This window comes from Cibotium barometz, chromosome 1 (genome assembly GCF_041138505.1).
Source record: "Cibotium barometz isolate CiBa-2024 chromosome 1, ASM4113850v1, whole genome shotgun sequence".
Classification (NCBI taxonomy): Eukaryota; Viridiplantae; Streptophyta; class Polypodiopsida; order Cyatheales; family Cibotiaceae; genus Cibotium; species Cibotium barometz.
Genome location: NC_141046.1, coordinates 64,313,996 through 64,333,488, shown reverse-complemented (window position 1 = coordinate 64,333,488; position 19,493 = coordinate 64,313,996). Strand labels below are relative to the sequence as shown.

Here is a 19,493-nt window from a genome sequence, read left to right as displayed (position 1 = left end):
TGCAGTTGGGTCTCTTTCAACATCTGAATCACCTCCTCCTGGTGGTTCACCTGTGCTGCCAATTCTTTGGGGCAGCCTCTGGCATTCCTTGTTGCAGTTGGGTCTCTTTCAACATCTGAATCACCTCCTCCTGGTGGTTCACCTGTGCTGCCAATTCTTCAATCTTGTTGTTCTTTCCTGTATCTCCTTGCGGAGGCCTTCCAACTGTTTTTCATGTTAGTTCAGGACCCTGTCCAGCACCTTCTTTTGTTCACCCAATAACTTCTTGGTGTTGTCCTCCACTGTCATGATGTATGCCTCCAGCCCCTGTAGATTCATTGTGGCTATTTCCCCGTAGTTGCTACCTTGGGGGCCTAAGCAAGGGTGGGTGGGAAAAGGGACACGGACTATGCACTATGAGGGTGGGTGGGAAAAGGGACGCGGACTATGCACTGTGAGCAGCGTAGTGCAGCATGAGCAGCAGAGAAGGAACGCGGGGCAAAAAAGAGTAAAAAGGGGCAAAAAGCACGCAGCTTATGGGCACTGTGAGGGTGGGTGGCCAAAGGGACACGGACTATGCACTGTGTTTTCTTGTGGCTGCCGTAGTGCAGCATGATCAGCAAAGCAGGGACGCAGAGCAAAAAAGAGTAAAAAGGGGCAAAAAGCACACAGCTTATGGCTGTCGTAGCGCACCGTGAGCAGCCCGAGCAGAAGGCATGGGGGCAGCGCGAGCAGCAGAGCAGCCCCTCATAGGCGCGAACATGCAGTGTGCACGCTGAAGGCAGTGGCGTGAGCAGGTCGCACTACAGAGAAGGCGCCATGGGAGTAGGTCGCACTACAGCAGCAGGTCAATGTTGATTAAGGGTGTGCTGCCTTGGCGGCCTGAAAGAGAGAAAGAAAGAAAGAAAGAAAGATTTTATTAACGTCTTCCAAAAGACCGAACTCGGCCTATGAGACAAATCAGTGTACCTGTGTGGGGTATCCTCGGTCATCCCCCAACAAAATGAAAAAGTATTGAACTAAAAAGCTGAATCTGGGTGTGCAATAAGTACAATGAGTGGGGGAGGTGATGGAGCTCTACTACTAGGAGAATGCAAAGCTATATGCATGGAGTATACAATCATGATATGCAACCTAGCTAGCTTCATCCTGTACCATACTGGGGGTATAGAATGGTATACATCAATGAAGGGGGTGTCCACAGCTCCCTGAAGAACATGCCTGGGTCTGCTCTAAAGCGAGCCAATCGCTCCGCACCCTCTCTGTGAAACTGAGCTCTGATCTCTGTCATCTCTCTCTGGTATAGGCGTGGTGTCCGAAAGTCAGGTGTCCTCTGTCTCATGCGGGCTCTGAGTGTCTCTACTCTCTGGAGAGTAATTCCCTGCTATGTAGGGGCTGGGAGTGGGGTGGATCTCTGAAAAAATGTAGTAATCTGTCTGTCGTCCCTCCTCTGGAGTTGTCTGAGCCTGTAATGATGTCTCTCTGTGACGCTATATGTCTAGAATGAATCTCCCCAGTATGCGCTGGTCTACTGCCTCAAAGATCTGGCGTAGGGAATGTGGCTCTCTGAATAAAATGGGATCTCTCTCTCTGATGGCTGTATATGCTCTGCATCTGCATACATAATGCTCCTCACTCTCCACCTCCTCTCTCTACACAATCTGCATACCCTCTCCTCTCGGGGGATCCGTGCTGCTCTGCCAGTCTCGATCTCCAATCGATGTGATGAGACTCTAAGCTAACCAATAGCTACTCGGGAGCCGTGTGGTAAAAAGCCCTCCATGTATCTAGGCCTCTCTATAAATCCATCATCAGTGATACTCATGAAGTGATCTCTGTAGTATAGCATCTTCGGTGGAAGAGGCTATGTAGGTGATATCCATGTCTCTCGTGTATAGAGCTGCCATAGGTCCTGTCTCAATACTCTGTTCCTCTCACTATGAGAGACGGATATGTGGTGCATCCCTGTCATACTGGAATGGTGATAGATGATCCATGTCTAGGCCATGCTGTGAGAACCAATGTGTGACCTGTGCATACCATGATCCTCTGTCTCCTGCCTCAGCCAGCTGTCTAGATGCCTCAAAAGCTCTGTATGACAATCTGTCCTGTGGCATCTCTCTGAATCTGTCTAGCAGGCATATAGTCTGGAATTTGGCCTCTACCACCATAGGAGGCGCAGCAAACTCGGCTCGGATAATGTCATGAGGTACTGACGGTTTGCTGCGTATCATGCGTGCCATCATGAGGGCCTGTGGTCTCTCTATCTGTGTCCACCAATGGGTAGCAAGTCCTGGCGCCCATACGGCTGCTCCATACATCAGTGCCGGTGTGACTAATGTGTCAAATAGCCACCCCTTCGTCCGGGGCTCCTGAAAATGCGCCTGGTGGCACTGTCTCTCTAGCATAGCCAATGCTGCATATCCCCGTGTCAATCTGGCTCTGGCTGTTGAACCCATGGTGAAGCGCGTGGCTGCTGCAGAGAAGGTAACCCCTAGGTACACGTATGATGTCAGCACCTCCACCTGGCGTCCTGCGAGAGTGAATGTCAGCTGACTCCTGCCCTATCTCGATGTATGAAGGACCATCCGCCTTTTGCGGCGAGTAAGTCTCCTCATCTCTCTCCTCGACTCCTGCTCTGTGATGGCTCCCAAGGCTCTCTATATGCGGAGCCGTGAGTATAGGGCTCTGCACTCGTCATCATACCATCTGTTCTAGGGCATAGTCCCAGATCTCGCAGGCTCTCCTGAGTGGACACAATGTGGGAAGCTCTGTAATGCAGCCGTGTGTAGGAGTGATGCCAGCTGGGCTGTAATGGTATCCATAGGTGCCAGGGGATCCATGAGTAGGAGCCCATCCTCTACTCTGCCAGTGTATATGTCTGCCATGTCATGTGTGAAGTAGATGGTAGTGTGTGGCGTCGGTATGTGGGGGCTGGTGATACTGGTGATCCGGCTAGTGAAAATGCCAACTATGTATGATCTGCCCCAATAGGACGAGGTGCGATGGAGAATGAGGTGACAAGCTGTGATGCCTCCAAAGACCCCATAATGTAGTCCACCACCGTGCCTCTGGTCCGTGTATGACCCCCATGTGGGAAGCATGTCAGCCCTCCTGATCCCGGCCACTGTAGCATCCCGTTATAAATAACGAGACGATGCCTGGCTCCCAACTCTAGTAAGTGGTCCCCATAATGTCCTCTGTCTGGTCCAGTGTCCTCTGATGCCCGACTAGCCCCTATCTCCTCTGGATCCACAGGGTGGAGGATCTCCATGTCATCATAGTCATACACCTCACACTGTCTGTTCTATGTGTGGGCATTGAAGTCACCCGTAAGAAATACTTCCCCTAGTGTAGAATAATGCATAATCTGCTCTGACAGACAAGTGTATGGCGAGGCTCCTGTCTCCTCCTCCTGTGGCATGTCCTCTGTAATGACATAGGAAGATCCTGATGGAGGAAAGTAACATAGGGCTATGTATATAACCCTGTCCTGTGAGAGCTGTAAGCTGATCCACATGTATCTGGCCTCTGGATCCTGTGCTACCACTCTCAGTCTCCCCTGTAGCTCTTGTCTGAATAGAACTGCTACTCCCCCCGACCCTCTCGAGGTACCCTGGCGTGTGGTCCTCCTGTATGTTGACTCCCACTGGAATCCCTCTATTCGAGGTAGCCCTCTCTCTGGGCTCTGATGTGTCTCTGTCAGAAGTATGATGTCTCTCCCCACCATAACATGCTCCAGTCGTCCAGGCTGCACCCATAGTGAACCATTACAGTTCCATACTGCCATATGTATCTCTATCAGTGGCCTGGTCTGTGTCCCATAGGCCCCAAACCGCTAATCCATGGGCCGGCCATCAATGATGACCCAACCATCTCGATAGAAGGCCTTCTTGCCTTCTCTTCTTGCGTGTAAGACTTGTGGCATGCAAGCTCTCCTATGCTCTAGCTGCATCCTCGTGAGATCATCATCCAAGAAAATAGGAGCTCCCTCTAAGCCTCGTAGTATGACCCTCTTCCTCATGAAGGTGACCCTCTCCGTCTCTCCTGCAAACTGTAGGATGAGGGCTTCGCTTGCGTGTTGAGTCTTTCCCGGCCCTCCATGCTTTGGTGAAGGGGAGAGGGTCCTCTTCCCTGTAGCCTAGCTTCATGCATAGAAGCTGTCCATCTTTCTCAGGAGTGGAGTTGGGTGTCTCGGCTATACCTGTGACTCGAATGTTGAGGCGGCGGGCATGCCTCATCTTCTCCTCCTCAATGGTGGTGTGAATGATTTGATGTTCTTCCCTTTGAGTCTCCTCCCTCACTTCTTTGCAGATGTTCTTCTTCACCACCTCAACCCCATGTCCTTTGTGATCTCCTTGGAGATCTCTTCTTTGATGGCCGTGAGAGTGTTCTCATTGATCTCCCCTTCTTCCTTCTCGGTGTTCTTGACGGCTACCAGTTCCACTTTCAATGCACTCACCTCCTCCTTGAGTGTTGTGTTCTCTTGTTCAAGGTCCGTGACCCGTGCTTCGAGGGCCATGATGTGCCGGTGTAGTTTGTTCTCCACCTCATTGAGGTTGGAATCGGATGTCTTCTTATTCTCCTTGATTAGTGCCTTCATTGCCGTCTCGAGGGCCTCGAGTTTCTCTTGGAGACTCGGGGCCATTCCTCGAGATTCAGGAGAGAGAGAGAGTAATGTTGCTGCCTTCAGGGCCTGAGCAAGGGTGGGAGGGGAAAGGGGGCTGCAGGGCTTACCGGACTTGCAAGCGGGCCAGCATAGCGCCAGCAGTAGTGGGCGCCAGTGGCGAACAGAGAGGGCGGCTACGCACAGAGGCGCGAAGCAAACAGGGAACAACGAAGTGAAGCAAGCGGCGAACAGTGCAGCGAAAAGCGGGCGGCGACCAGTAGCGAACAGCGAAACAGGGGCGGCGAGGGCAGAGAGTAGGAAGGATACAAGAGAAAGGGGCCAGGGCTGATGTAGAGAGAGAAAGAAAGAGGAACTAGCTGCACTATGGTTGATGTAGAGAGAGGGATAAATGGGCGCATGCATGTAGGAGGGTGCACCAGAGAGAAAGAGAGAGATGTTCGCCAGAGAGAAAGAGAGTGTTCACACACTATAGGACACTTAACTCTTTTAGGGGTTGTTCACACACACAAAAACAGGGGTTCACACACACAACTCTGAATCCCAACACTTACCAGCTGGGAAAGAAGTCGAGGATATGATACGAATTTCTTTGTGGAGATTTTTCCCACAATTTCTAGGTCCAAGCTTGTGTATCGGAAGATTATGTCACGAGAAAATCAGCAAAACAAGCTGTAGATCAGTTTTATGGCTAAAAGCATCCAGCCCATGGTTTTTCTCATCATCATGACCATGTGAGGAGTGGTAGCTATCATCTAGGGCACTGGATCGTGTGAAGAAAGGTTCCCAGGCCGCCCATACACTTGTGGGCGCGGTATTCTTGTGAAGACTCCACTTTTGACGTGGAGGTGTGATTCTTGGACCCTTGAGCGTCTGTGAGAATTCTCACTCAGGGCAAGAGAATTCCAAGTTGATTCCTGTGGGACAGGAAACTGAAAGGCTAAGTGATTGGGAATCACTAAGGCTTGCATGCTCGATTTGTATTCATTTCTTGTACTTGGAGCACACAAATCCTTAAAGGAGAGAGGAGGGAGGAGGGGGTGGGAGGGGGAGGGGGAGGGGGAGGGGGCGGGGGAGGGGGAGAGGTGGTCCATCTTTCCGGCCCCTAGTGTGGTGTCCATGATTTAAGTGTGCCTGCGGTTTTAGGTGGATAAACTGTATGCCATCATTTCAAGTGTTTAATTGCATTAATAGTAGCATTATCATGACAATTTTTCCAGAAAAAATGCAAGACCAAACGTATAATATGGCATTAAGAAATACATCCATGTCATCCAGGAAATCTATCCAGAATAGAAGATACCAACCAGGTTGACCTTGCAAAAGAATCAAATGGCTAGAACTGGGTAGAGACTCCCCAAACTTTGAAAGTTCATGCTTCTTTAATCTAGCTCCTGCGCACTCTAGCAAAAGATCTCTAGTATTCTCACTGTCAATTAACATGAGGGTAACATTAGTCCTTAGCACTTCCAACAACCATGCCCATTGAAACTAGTCAGTTAAAAAGATAAAGCTTTCTCTGCTGAAAAGATTTTTTAGCCAGTTTAAAAGATAACGCTCTCTGCTGACAAGACTTTTTTAATTGTACTTACCACAAGGCCATTCAAAGAAAAGGAGACATGCTAACATTTACAAAAACCTGTGGTAATGCTACGAAATAATAATACAACTGGATTCTAAATGACATGACATATTCTGCCTCTTTGCATAAAAAACATAATGCTGCCTCCGTGGCCCCTTATGTCAAGCCTCCTATGCCTTGTCTCGATGCACACGCAGAGCTTCAGCGGCTTCTTCCCAACCCAGAACCTTCACTATTTTTCTTGTCCAAACCAAACCTTCTCAAACTTTGCAATTTGGCCAGCCTCATCTTTATTCTCAGCTGCTACCTGCTCTGCCCAAGGTGCTTGCTCTGCTTCCTAAACCTCTCCATCACTCGCATCTGAACCATCCGCTGTTGTATCAACACCTGACGCTGGGCTTGGCAACGTTGCACATAGCCTGCTACTACGCTTGCTTCTGTTACATCTATGCACGGGACTATTGGCTGTATCTGCTAGTTGTTGTTAAGTCTATAACACCTGCAGTATCAAGTGCTGCATCATCTGAACTCCAGAAATTAGGCAAGAAATGATGGCATTGGGATCCGCCAGCTAAGGGTGGTACCTCTGTTACAAGCACCTCTTTGGACTTACTTGAATTAGAGGGAGGTCCACCAAAGCACCACCATCGTTGTAGGTTTTGAAATCGTACATGGTGATGAATCTAACATGATAAATATGGATCATTTAAACTTACAGAAAGAAGAGAATCTGTAAGTGATAAAGAGGAGTCTTGTTATGTCCCCCATAGCGCATAATTGTGAGGCGTTAATGATAAAGATGGCTACTGCCACTAATTACATTAGCCTAACCTTGTTAATGCCATGCAGTTATGCTCCTAATTAGCATTAGCCTAATGTTATGCCTATTTATAAGCCCTATAACAGATAAATGCCACTATGTATATACCATCTTGACAAAGCTGACAATGATCTATTCTGCAGGCAAGACGTCCCCGGCCCAGAGCATCATGATCCTCCCTCCGCCAGATGCAGATCCAGGATGCTCTCCGACGCCATGACTCCCATCACAGAGCCCAGACTTTCTTTCAAACATCAGATCTGTACTGGCCGAGGATGGTATCACCATCAGCTGATCGTTCTTGCAAGGCTCCCTCAACGGTCATGGATATCTTCTTACAGCAAGAGAAGGCTTGAAAAGGAATTCCAGAGACAAGCAGCAGAGGTTGCAGCATCATGTAGGGCAGCATGAATATCAGAGTTTGCAAAGCTCGAGACTTCCCCTTGTAGAGAATGCAAATGAAGATGGGGACGTATCTCTACAGGAGGTCTTGGCACTAGAAATACAGCAGTTATAGGAGACCAATATTCAGGAAGACTAGAGCAGTCCAAAGACGTTAAAGCTGAAAATCCAGGTCTCGGGAAGGATATTGAGGCAACTTCTAAGTGAGTAGAAGTTGCCAGGAGGGATACAACCATCACCTCCCAATGGGTTGCATTGACCACGAAACAGAAGCCCGCTCTCAGTCATGCAAATGATATCATGGTCGCTCTATTTGATGAGGAAAAGTATAGGCAAGGTAGAGCATTAAATGTGTGAATCATAGGATTTCATGCAAGAGCCTTGCCTTCATATACCCATATACCTTTGCTGAGGAATGAACATACAATTGAGATCCTGCTGATAGACCTTGATTCCCGAACAAAAATGCATAAGCCTAAGGTATGTTACCTATAGACGGGTAAGTTTGTACTCTCAGGTTGTGATATACCTGCAGGACGAACCACCATTCCCGAAGCGGGGCAGCGCAGGCAATGGTGGCTGACATAGCATCCAACCAGCCAGCCAGGCCTACCCCCCCACCCCCCCGTACAAAGAGGGCCTTGGGGGTCATTGTTATTATCAAGACTACTTGCTTCCTCTCAGTGTTTTCTGAGCAAAGCAACACTCCGGTGATTCTGTGTGTTGTGGTGCATTGGGGCAATTCTCCCCCACTTGTACTTGGTTACCATCTCCGGTGGTGAGCCCGAGCTCTCAGGGCCACTTGTAACGGGTGTTTGTGAATAAGGATTCTTGCTTGTGTCTTCAATTCTGCTGTGCAACATTCTTCCTCTGTGCAGACACTTGAGGGCAGAGACTTTGCAGTTGGTATCAAAGCTTAGAGAACCAGCCAAAAAAAATTTCAAGGCTCCCATAGGTTTGGGGAGGTGGAATTCAGTTCCAAATTTCTCTTCTCTGCAGCTGCGTTCTCGGGTGGTGCTTTGTTGGGCCATCACGTCCCGGACTAGTGGTTGATTCATCACCAAGAGCCACACCCAAAACCCTCACTTCATCGCGCATTGGGTGCACTCCCATCTCATCGCTTTGAGCACCAGCGCCCACTTTGACCCGGCAAGCCAGGCATTTGGACCCGGCGGCAACCAAGCTTGTTGAGGATGATCAGTGCCTTTGATTTTCTCTTCTCCTGGGTGTAGTCAACACAATCCTGATGGAGGAATCGTCGGATCTTCTTCGACTTCGATTGGTACCATGGCTTCTCCAGAGGAAATGGCGGAGCTTTTGGCAGGCTCCCAGCCCTCCCGACAGTCCTTCCAATAGCAGCAGCTTGTTGACTTCCTCTTCCCGTAGTTCTTCCCCTTTGCGGAGCCCTTCTCACAGACAGTGGCACCCTTCGGCTCCGGGCAGAGGTAGAGATGTTATGATTTGGGATGAGCGCACTCAGCTGCTGAAGTTGATCAAACCCCTTAAGTTTTCCAGTAAGATGGATGGTAAAGTCGTCACCAACTGGACATCAGCAACACCAGGCGGTTCGGTTATGTTCCAACTTCACTTCGTTCGCACGGCTTTTTCTAGTGGTGCTCTTCTTTGGTGGGAAGACTATGTTCGCCCTCACTATCCGTAACTTGGGAAGATTATCATACTGCAGTCCTTTGCTAGTTCCTTCCGGTTCACTTCCAGCACAACCTGAAGCGGCAATGGGAGCACGTGCATGTGCGACTAGGAATGAAATAAGACCTCATGAAAAGAAAAAAAAAATCCCCAATAAGCTTGGCGGACTGTAGGAACACACCCGACCTGCTGCTGAATGCTGTCTTGGCTGGCCGACTGGAGCATGGCTGCTCCCTAATGCTTGTAAGCTGGTTCTATCTACTGTCCAGGGCTGTAACAGTCCCCAAATAGGCTGCCAACTCAGGCTATGGCCATGGGCTGGCCTCTTTGGCTAGCCCATAGGCATGCTTTAACATGCATCTGGCCTCTACATGCTAGATGCATCTATGCACTAACACCTAATGCTAGGGTAGACTTCTACATGACTTTATCTGATGAATTCTCCAAGTGGGTAAGAGGACTGACACATGTAGACTCTCTATGGCCATGGAGCTACGTAGCTCATGCCTTACATGTCCCGAACTGGAGCTCACAATGGGGTCATGGCATACAACAAATATTCCTAAAAAAGGTAATCCTACTGTATGAATGTTGCACTAACGTAGAGCTAGTGTGTCACATAGGACTCCAGTGTTGGGTGCATGTGACATTTTTGCTTAGCTTGGCGGCAAGTTCATTGCTTCCACATAGTCTGCCAGAAGTTGGGGGTACTCTGGAAAGAACTCTTCGTCGAGCCAGACTGCTTCATAGGTACCTCAATCCTTGAACTTCATGTAAGATTGTCTCTATCTTCGACTGGATCCATGCTTCCATCTATGGAAGAGAATCTATTCACGCTCAACTACTTCGGCTTCGTCTACCACGTTTGGTTGTCGCTCATCTCCAATATCCTACAAAGCTCGACCAATGTAGAGCTTCAACCAAGAAACATGAAAAACATTATGCATAGTCCAACTATCTAGAAGCCTAAGCTTCATAGAGACATCATTTATCTTTATAACGATAAGAAAGGATCTGAAGCTGCGAAAGGAGAGTTTTGGACAATGTTTGCCCACTTGCTTCAATCTCTGAAGCATTATCCAGAGATATACCTAATCCCCTTCTTTAAAGTTGACATCTCGTCTTGATTTGTTGGCTTGCCTAGTGTATGCTTCCTGTGCTTTGGCAAGGCGCTCCTCGACAGACTCCATGATCTTTGAAAAAGTTTCGGCAATCTTGTTCGCCTCCAACGAAGGTGACTCCATTTTCGTAAGAAGTTACAAGAAACGGTGGCCAAATGTTGCCTCATACGGAGTTCGACCAATGCTAAATGAATGAGTGTGTCATTGATGCTCCCACTTTGATTGCCTGTCATGGCAATACCATTTGCCACTTGATTCTAGATTTCTATCCAGCCGTCTAACTATGAATGGAATGCGCTGGACAGATTGATCCCAAAGTTGATAAATAATGAACTCCGAAAATTTGAAGTAAACTCGGGATCCCTGTTTCATGTTATTGTCCTTCGCTGTAAACCGGCCTCGGTCTTCAGACAAAACCGAAGGGCGGTGCAAAAACAAACTTGCACACAAAACACTTCGACACGTTTGAGGACCAAGAAAAGGAAAACAAACTGGGGGAGCTAGAGTGCTCCCGCAAACAGTACACGGACACCGATTGGCCCCATCAGACAAAACCAAAGGGCTGTGCAAAAACAAACTTGCACACAAAACACTTCAACACGTTTGAGGACCAAGAAAACGAAAACAAACTGGGGGAGCTAGAGTGCTCCTGCAAACAGTACACGGACACCGATTGGCCCCAAAACGCAGTGGCACCCCTTGTGGTATTTCTTTAATGGATTATAAGAGAGCTTTGATTACAATAAGGCTAGAAACTCAGCCGTCACAGTAGAACCCTGAAGCCTGCAAAGACCCTACATCATGGCTTCATATCCACTCGGCTTCCACAAACAAGTCCAGCCATTGTTCACATCAAAAGACTCACACATTGCGTCTGCATACAGAAGCTTTCTCCCATGATCAGGGCTGCCACAACCATCCATAACCTCTCACCCTATGAACAGCATCACACCCTCACACATCCACTGCTTCTGCATCACAACACAGACTCCCAAACTCTCTCCCAAAAGAGAACTCGCATCACAGCACAGCATACCATACACTCAACACACCTGTACCAACCCTCTCTACCTTCCAAAGGTACTATCCATCTCTGTCATGGATTCCCTGTCTCCTGTCCAATCAGTAGCAAGGTTGTACCAAACATGTGTCCATTCCTGTACCTTCTCCCTGCATGTGACCTATCTCCTGGAGAACCATAAACATGTTTCCTCCAGAAAACCTACAACCTGTTTCTCGTGAAACCCTTAGGCTTGTTTCCCTTTGAAACCTTTGTCCTGTTTCCATACAGAACCATTCACAGCACCATTCAACAACAGTGCCAACAACGGCATACATCTAGTTACCTGTTCCCTCATGAAACATCTGGAAACATAGAGATGCCCATAACTGTAGGTCCCTCTGTTCCTTCCAGCAGGAAGAAAACAATCTGCTCCATAAGCATGCAACCATGCGAGCTTGCATCACTCCCATGCCAAGGAACACATTCAAGTGACCTGTACTTGCAGCCGGAAACCCAAAACAAGCCATCAAATCAGCCCCATGTCTCCTTCGAAGAGAGAGAGAAAAGCCCACGCGACTGTGCCAAGGAGAGAGAACCCAAAAACGTGTTGTTCAGCCTCTTGTACCTCCTGCAACGAGCCCACGTGCAGCCGAGAGAGAGAGAGAGAGAGAGAGAGAGAGAGCAGTCCTGCAGCCGCCTTCCACCACAGAGAGGGAATCCAAAAGCGTGCTGTTCAGCCCTGCAATTCCTGTAGGCCAGCCCGCCAGCCCTTCCAAAGAGAAAGCACTCCTGCAGTTCTGTTGTAGCCAACCTCTCTCCAAAAAGCGTGCAAAGCATGAGTTCAGCCATGTGCGCAGTCCAGCTTGCCCGTGTGCCAAACGAAAGAGAGAGAGAGAGAGAGAACGTGCTGCCCCTTCAACCCGCCAGCCCTTCCAATAGAGAAAAAGCACACCCTTCAGATTCAGCTAGCGCCTACCAAAAAGCATGAGATAGAAAGAGGCATGTCTCCCAAATTAGCTTTTGGCCCTTGGGCCACCAAAGGTTATAAAACCTTTTAAATTAAAATCTCTTTGTCCCCTTCACACTTGGGGTTGTCCACACATGGGTTTCCTTTTCAACTCCAAACTGATGCCATTCACACTGTCCACCATGTCCCTGTGCACACCTGCATACTGTCCAGAGAAAAACACAAGGTCGTGACATACCCCCCTCTTGAAAAATAGCAAGCGTCCTCGATTGCACTCAATGGCTCAGTAAGGCATCTTATGAGCAAAGGCTCCCCATATAACAAAAGCAATGGCCCTCAAGTGCATCTGGGTGATGAAAAAAAATCATCCTGCACAGTAAGGTGACACCGTCACATCAAAGTGACGAACAATTCTTGCTTGTTCCTTCAGAACCTGGAGCAAAAGTCTAAAACCAAGAGGAAACATGTAACCTGTGTTAGCCAAAAACAAAAGCATGCATCATTCTACATATGACACACATATGCATGACACATATATGCATTCGCAAACAATATGCTCCTCAAAATGCTCTGGCTACTCTAAAGTAACAGTCTAAGGGCTGCTCGCAAGCCTTACGCCCATGGGCATCCCGCAGGACCCACAACTGGTGGTTTAACATGAGCATATAAAAGCACTCAATGCATCCAAACAATACATCCACTAAGTACTTTCCACATATGTCCCTCTTGATGCTTTACCCACTCTGCTCATCGCCATCCCGCGACCCACAACTGGTGGTACAACATGAGCATATAAAAGCACTCAATGCATCCAAACAATACATCCACTAAGTACTTTCCACATATGTCCCTCTTGATGCTTTACCCACTCTGCTCATCGCCATCCCGCAAGAGCCACACCCAGTGGTGCATCCATGCACATAATAAAGTACTTGATGTATCATACCAATATACATGCATCACACGACACAATCGAGAGTATTACCCAAAGTATTCTCAATGGTACCAGGATCCAATGGCACCAGAATACAATAATACCTCAAAAAGTGTATGCATACATGCACAAATAGAGTTCAATCCATATATCCATGAACCAAACCAACTCTAGGACTGCTCGCAAGACTTATGCCCTCCATAGAGTTATCCATAGTTACAGTTATAGTTCAAGGTGCGAGCATCAGGAAATGCTCTAGACCCCAGCTCTGCTGAACCTGAATGAGCCGTAGCAAGAGTCGGCTCCAACTTAAAGGCATCAAGATAAAGCTGCAATACCTGAGGTGAATCTGCTAAGTCATCCTCCTCCATCCACTTCGCATCCATCGGTGAACAGTTCTTGAACTTCACAGGATAGCGACGGGAAACTTTACCTTGTACCTTTCTTTCCTTGTGTGCCAGTATCTGCTCGGGAATAAGAACCTCATCAAGTTCCTCCACTTCCGACTGAGCCTCATCTGATACATCTTCAGGCACCCAAAACCTGCTTGCACTCCACCCAAGTGGTAAGCACAAGTCCCCCATGAAGCATAGTAGATCACCACTGCTAAACATAGAAAGAAACTGTCTTCCGAACCCATGAAGCCTCTGTGAAGATACCACCGGTGACAAAGTGTCGAAAGTCATAGCCTTCAACCCATCTTTTGCACCATAACACTTCAACAGCTTCTTGTTCCTGGCCGACTACTTCTTGTCCTTGGCGTCTTTTCTCCCATACGTCATCTTCAACTTTTGCTCTTCACCTCATATAGGCAAAGACACAATCCTGCACTACCTCCTGCACTTCCTTTTAACTTTCCACGTGTTGAAGCTTTTGACGTGACTCTCATGAGACAACCACAAGCTCACCCCCTTGGGAAAGTTGGTAATTGTCCCGACCACAGCAACCTCCGACTCCCTACTTGAGAAAGTCGACGATGTCCCAGCAATGGAACCTTGTAAACCACCCTCGATCTTCAAACAAAACCAAAGGGCGGTGCAAAAACAAACTTGCACACAAAACACTTCAACACCTTTGAGGACCAAGAAAAGGAAAACAAACAAGGGGAGCTAGAGTGCTCCTGCCAACAGTACACGGACACCGATTGGCCCCAAAACGCAATGGCGCCCCTTGCGGTATTTTCTTTAATTGATTATAAGAGAGCTTTGTTACAATAAGGCTAGAAACTCAGCCGTCACAGCAGAACTCCTGAAGGCTGCAAAGACCCTACATCATAGCTTCATATCCACTCGGCTTATACAAACAAGTCCAGCCATTGTTCACATCAAAAGACTCTCACACATTGAGTCTGCATACATAAGCTTTCTCCCATGATCACGACTGCCACTACCATCCATAACCTCTCACCCTATGAATAGCATCACACCCTGACACATCTAGTGCTTCTGCATCACAACACAAACTCCCAAACTCTCTCCCAAAAGAGAACTCGCATCACAACACAGCATACCATACAGCCGACACACCTGTACCAACCCTCTCTACCTTCCAAGGGTACTATCCATCTCTGTCATGGATTCCATGTCTCCTGTCCAATCAGTAGCAAGGCTGTACCAAACATGTGTCCATTCCTGTACCTTCTGCCTGCATGTGACCTATCTCTTCGAGAACCATAAACATGTTTCCTCCAGAAAACCTACAACCTGTTTCCCGTGAAACCCTTAGGCCTATTTCCCTTTGAAACCTTTGTCCTATTTCCATACAGAACCATTCACAGCACCATTCAACAACAGTGCCAACAACGGCATACATCTAGTTACCTGTTCCCTCATGAAACATCTGGAAACATAGAGATGCCCATAACTGTAGGTCCCTCTGTTCCTTTCCAGCAAGAAGAAAACAATCTTCTCCATAAGCATGCAACCATGCGAGCTTGCATCACTCCCATGCCAAGGAACACATTCAAGTGACCTGTACTTGCAGCCAGAAACCCAAAACAGGCCATCAAATCAGCCCCATGTCTCCTTCCAGGAGAGAGAAAAGCCCACGCGATTGTCTGTTTCCTGCTCAATCATGCGTTTCTGCCCCCTTGCAATCCAGCCCACGCGACTGTGCCAAGGAGAGAGAGAGAGAGAGAACCCAAAAACGTGTTGTTCAGCCTCTTGTACCTCCTGCCACGTGCAGCCAATCGAGAGAGAGAGAGAGAGCAGTCCTGCAGCCACCTTCCACCACAGAGAGGGAACTCAAAAGTGTGTTGTTCAGCCCTGCAATTCCTGTAGGCCAGCCCACCAGCCCTTCCAAAGAGAAAGCGCACAGAATGAGTTCAGCCCTGTGCGCAGTCCAGCCTGCCCGGGTGCCAAACGAAAGAGAGAGAGAGAGCACGTGCTGCCCCTTCAACCCGCCAACCCTTCCAATAGAGAAAAAGCACACCCTTCAGATTCAGCCAGCGCCTACCAAAAAGCATGAGATAGAAAGAGGCCTGTCTCCCAAATTAGCTTTTGGCCCTTGGGCCACCAAAGGTTATAAAACCTTTTAAATTAAAATCTCTTTGTCCCCTTCACACTTGGGGTTGTCCACACATGGGTTTCCTTTTCAACTCCAAACTGATGCCATTCACACTGTCCACCATGTCCCCGTGCACACCTACATACTGTCCAGAGAAAAACATAGGGTCGTGATATTCGCAATCCTATGGGGTACCAATGGTAGATGAAGAGGCGAGCGATGTCTTCAGCTGTAGCCGTTTGCTTGCACGGGATCAAGATGTAAAATTTATTGAATCGGTCCCACAATGGTCATGAGATCCGAATGCCACGGGAAGAGGTCCAACAAAGTCCATACTGATATCCTGGAAAGGACCTTCGAAAACTAGCAAAGGTTGAAGCAACCCTGCTTGTTTCATATGAAGAACCATCCCTTTTTGGCATATTTGACATGCTTGGACATGTTGATAGACATCCCGTCTCATTGTAGGCCAATAGAATGATCTCTCAATCTTCTTCAATGTACTGTTGATACCTCTATGACCTCTGATGAGAGTCATGGGCATCATGAAGAAGTGCTTGTCGCTTTTCTCTAAGAATGCACGGCCCATTCTTGTAAAGTAACTAGCCATCATGGATGGTATAGAGACCCAGTTTTGACTGCAAGGCCAATCTATACTGAGACCCGAATTCCAAAGAATCCTCATACTACGCCTTCATACTGTCGAGATCTTTTCCCTATATTTCAAGCACAATGGACTCCTACAAATTCTGAATTGTGCCTTTATGACTTAGAGCATCGGCAACAGGATTATTCGAGGCAAGAATGTATTCAATCATACCTCCTACCTCCAAACTGTTCGAGGATCTGACTCCATCTGGTTTGTCTGTCACTCCATTCGAAACTAGGCATAGTTTGCAACTATTTAAGTACCTAATGATCTGGCTTAACTGTGATCTCTCTCGTAAAGAAAATGTTTCCAATGCTTAAGAGTTGTCATCACCCCCAATAACTCCTTGTCATACACATAATAATTCCTTTTTGCATCATTTAATTTCCAGCTATAATAAGCCATTGGGTGCCCTTCCTGCTAGAGGACAGGTCCTATGGCTAAATTGCTTGGCATAGGTAATCACCTCGAAAGAATCATCCCATGAAGCCAATTTGAGAGCCGGAGACTTAGAGACTACTTTCTTCATTGCATGAAATGCCTCGAGTGCTTTGCCGGTGAGACAGACACCTTGTGTCGCCGCGTCTTCACGCCCTTGTGTAGATCTGTAAGAGGTGTTGCAAGGTCGGAAAACTTGTCCACATGGGAACTGAATGCTTGGCAGAGACCTACAAAAAAGCGGATCTCTTGAGCATTTTTTGGGAACATCCCATTCGAGAATTGCCCTTACCTTTTCAGGGTCGAGACTTATCCCGTCTGCGCTGATAACATATCCCACATAATGAATTTCTTCTACTCCAAATTGGCTCTTTTTTGCATTGATGTAGAGCACATTGTCTCACAATAGTTGCAAGACCTTTTCAACATCCTTTTCATGCTGCTATGCAATAGCAAAAAAGATGAACACGCACTTTCCTGTGAGCTCCACAAATACCCGAGACGTCATCTTGTTAGACATCGCCAGTGCATTGGTGAGACCGAATGGCATCACCACACACTTGTGATGGCCACGTTTAGTCCTGAAGGTTGTTTCTAGAATGTCAGCCGTAGGTTCCAAATCTAATGATAGCCACTCTTGAGGTATATCTTCAAAGAACTTTGCATTGTTGCGTCGCTCAAGGATATACTCAATCCTGGGCATTGAAAACGTGTTCTTCACTATCAGCTTATTAAGAGCCCTATAGTCCACACATAATTGTCTTTCTTCTGCACAAGCAAGATAAGTGCAACAAAGGACGAGGATGAGGGCCGAATAAATACTCAGAGTAACTAGGAAAGCTGCTACTCCAGTTCGCCCTCCAATGCCTTAGAAAGGTGATAGGGAAACTTATTGGGTAGTTCTGTCCCGAGGACCAACACAATGCGATGATCCTCAAGACGACTGGGTGGGAGCTAGTGGCGGAAGATCACTCTTTAGCATGATGTCTTGAAACTGTACTAAGAGACCATCTAGCCTTTGCTTCAACGGGATTGTTGACTGAACAGCAGATTGTGGCTACAGACATAAATCAACATGCACTCGACTCCTTTTATGATAGCTCGTTGGGCTTGGATGTGTGACATGTGTGGAATAACTGGAATGCTCATATCCCCGCAAATCAATACAGGCTCAAGAACACCATCAACAATAGTGAAAGTGTCTGGCCTCCAATCAGGAATGGGTGCATAATCCCTCCTAAACCGCTGAATGCTGAGAATCATATTACATCCCAAAAGAGGTGAAACAATGAAGTCTCTCTGAAATGTGGCCTTTTGATCCATAAATGAGAATTGTTGAGCCTTATGAGATATATGAGTGCGAAGACTGGGTGTGAACCCGTTTACATCCAGATGATGGGGTACAAGTGTACAACTCATCTTCTTAGCCAACTGAGAAGAAATGGCATCCTCGGAGCTGCCCATATCAAAGAGAACAATGAATTGTTGTTCCTTTGCTGTGCCATAATTACGAATGAGGGTTTTTTATTGCTCCTCAATCTCACCCTCCTCCTTATCGTCAAATACCACCGTGGGTACTGCATTTAAGGCGGATAAGAGTTAAATGGCATTGGTGGTGGCCGATGCGGGAGGTGAGTTGTAGTGGTGGCTACTATGGAGGCAGAGGTCTTGGAGGCTTGTACAACCTGCTACTTGATACAGTCTTTCTTACCATGCCCCATGGTGTGGCAAAAGAAACATATGTTCTTCCCCTTATACCGTGTTTGCTCTTCTAGTTGGAGATATCCACCAGTAATGCCCTCCTTGGCCTTTTCCTCAAGTCTTTTCTTAGACGTAAAGTTTTTATCCTTCTTGCGTCCTCAGGTGCTTTAAGATTCTTTCTTATTGTCTTTGCCATTCTGAGCTCCCTTCCCCCCTAAGATGATGACTATTGAGTGGTGGATGACTGTTGTTGGGGTTTGGAGTTTGCCTCGATCTGCTTAGGCTTACCTCTGTTCAACATCATTTCCTGATTCTGAGAAAGAGTGAGAACCCTGCCATAGAATATGTATATACTGTTAACATGTCTTTCATACAATGTGCAAGGCCTCTGTGACATAAATAAATGGAGGCTTTTTTGGATAATGTAAATAATATGCAGCCACATATTATATGTTTGCAAGAGCATAATCAACAAGTTTTTTTTTGGTAGGCAAGGTTACTTTTCTGGTTATCATATTTTCTATAATAAAGATAGTCAGCACTTTGGGAAAACCATGCTTATCAAAGATGAGCTTCATCCTCAAATTGCTTACAATGATCCCCAAGGCTGATGGATGGTAATTCAATGTATGATTCATGGAGAAATTTATGAATTTGCCAATATGTATGCCTCGTAGAATTCAGCGCAAAGGGCAAAAATGTGGCATTCATTTCAAAGATATCCTTAGCGCTATAATGCATTTATCTGTGGTGATTTTAATAACTCACTAGCATATGATGACAATACTTCGCATCGCTCTCATATGATAGCATGTGAAAAGCAGATATAGGACCAAACACTTACGCATTTACATGCATGTGATCTTTGGACACAAGTTATGATGCCTTCCATCATAATGCTTTTATTGATTATTAGGCACATTTAGATCGTTGGTATCTTTTGAATGCAGCACAATATGATGTATTCACTTGTAAAATGTGGCTGGATCACTCACTCCAGCTCTCAGATCATGCACCACTATGGTTGGCAATGTATTTCAGATGAACACATGTGATTATTCCTTGAGAAATCCGAGATCATTGATTGTCAACAATAGCTATCTCATGCATAGATCGTT

General features: G+C 47.1%; 1 protein-coding gene across 2 annotated transcripts in view; it reads right to left on the bottom strand.

Annotated features, from left to right (window-relative positions):
- Positions 1-19,493, bottom strand: part of LOC147642319 (uncharacterized) — a 151,304-nt gene that overhangs the window by 110,154 nt on the left and 21,657 nt on the right. For both annotated transcript variants that reach the window (XM_086805100.1, XM_086805108.1), the window contains exon 3: positions 5,914-6,035. In XM_086805100.1, coding sequence (XP_086661226.1) covers positions 5,914-6,035 — 122 coding nt within the window. The remainder of the gene's footprint in view (positions 1-5,913; positions 6,036-19,493) is intronic.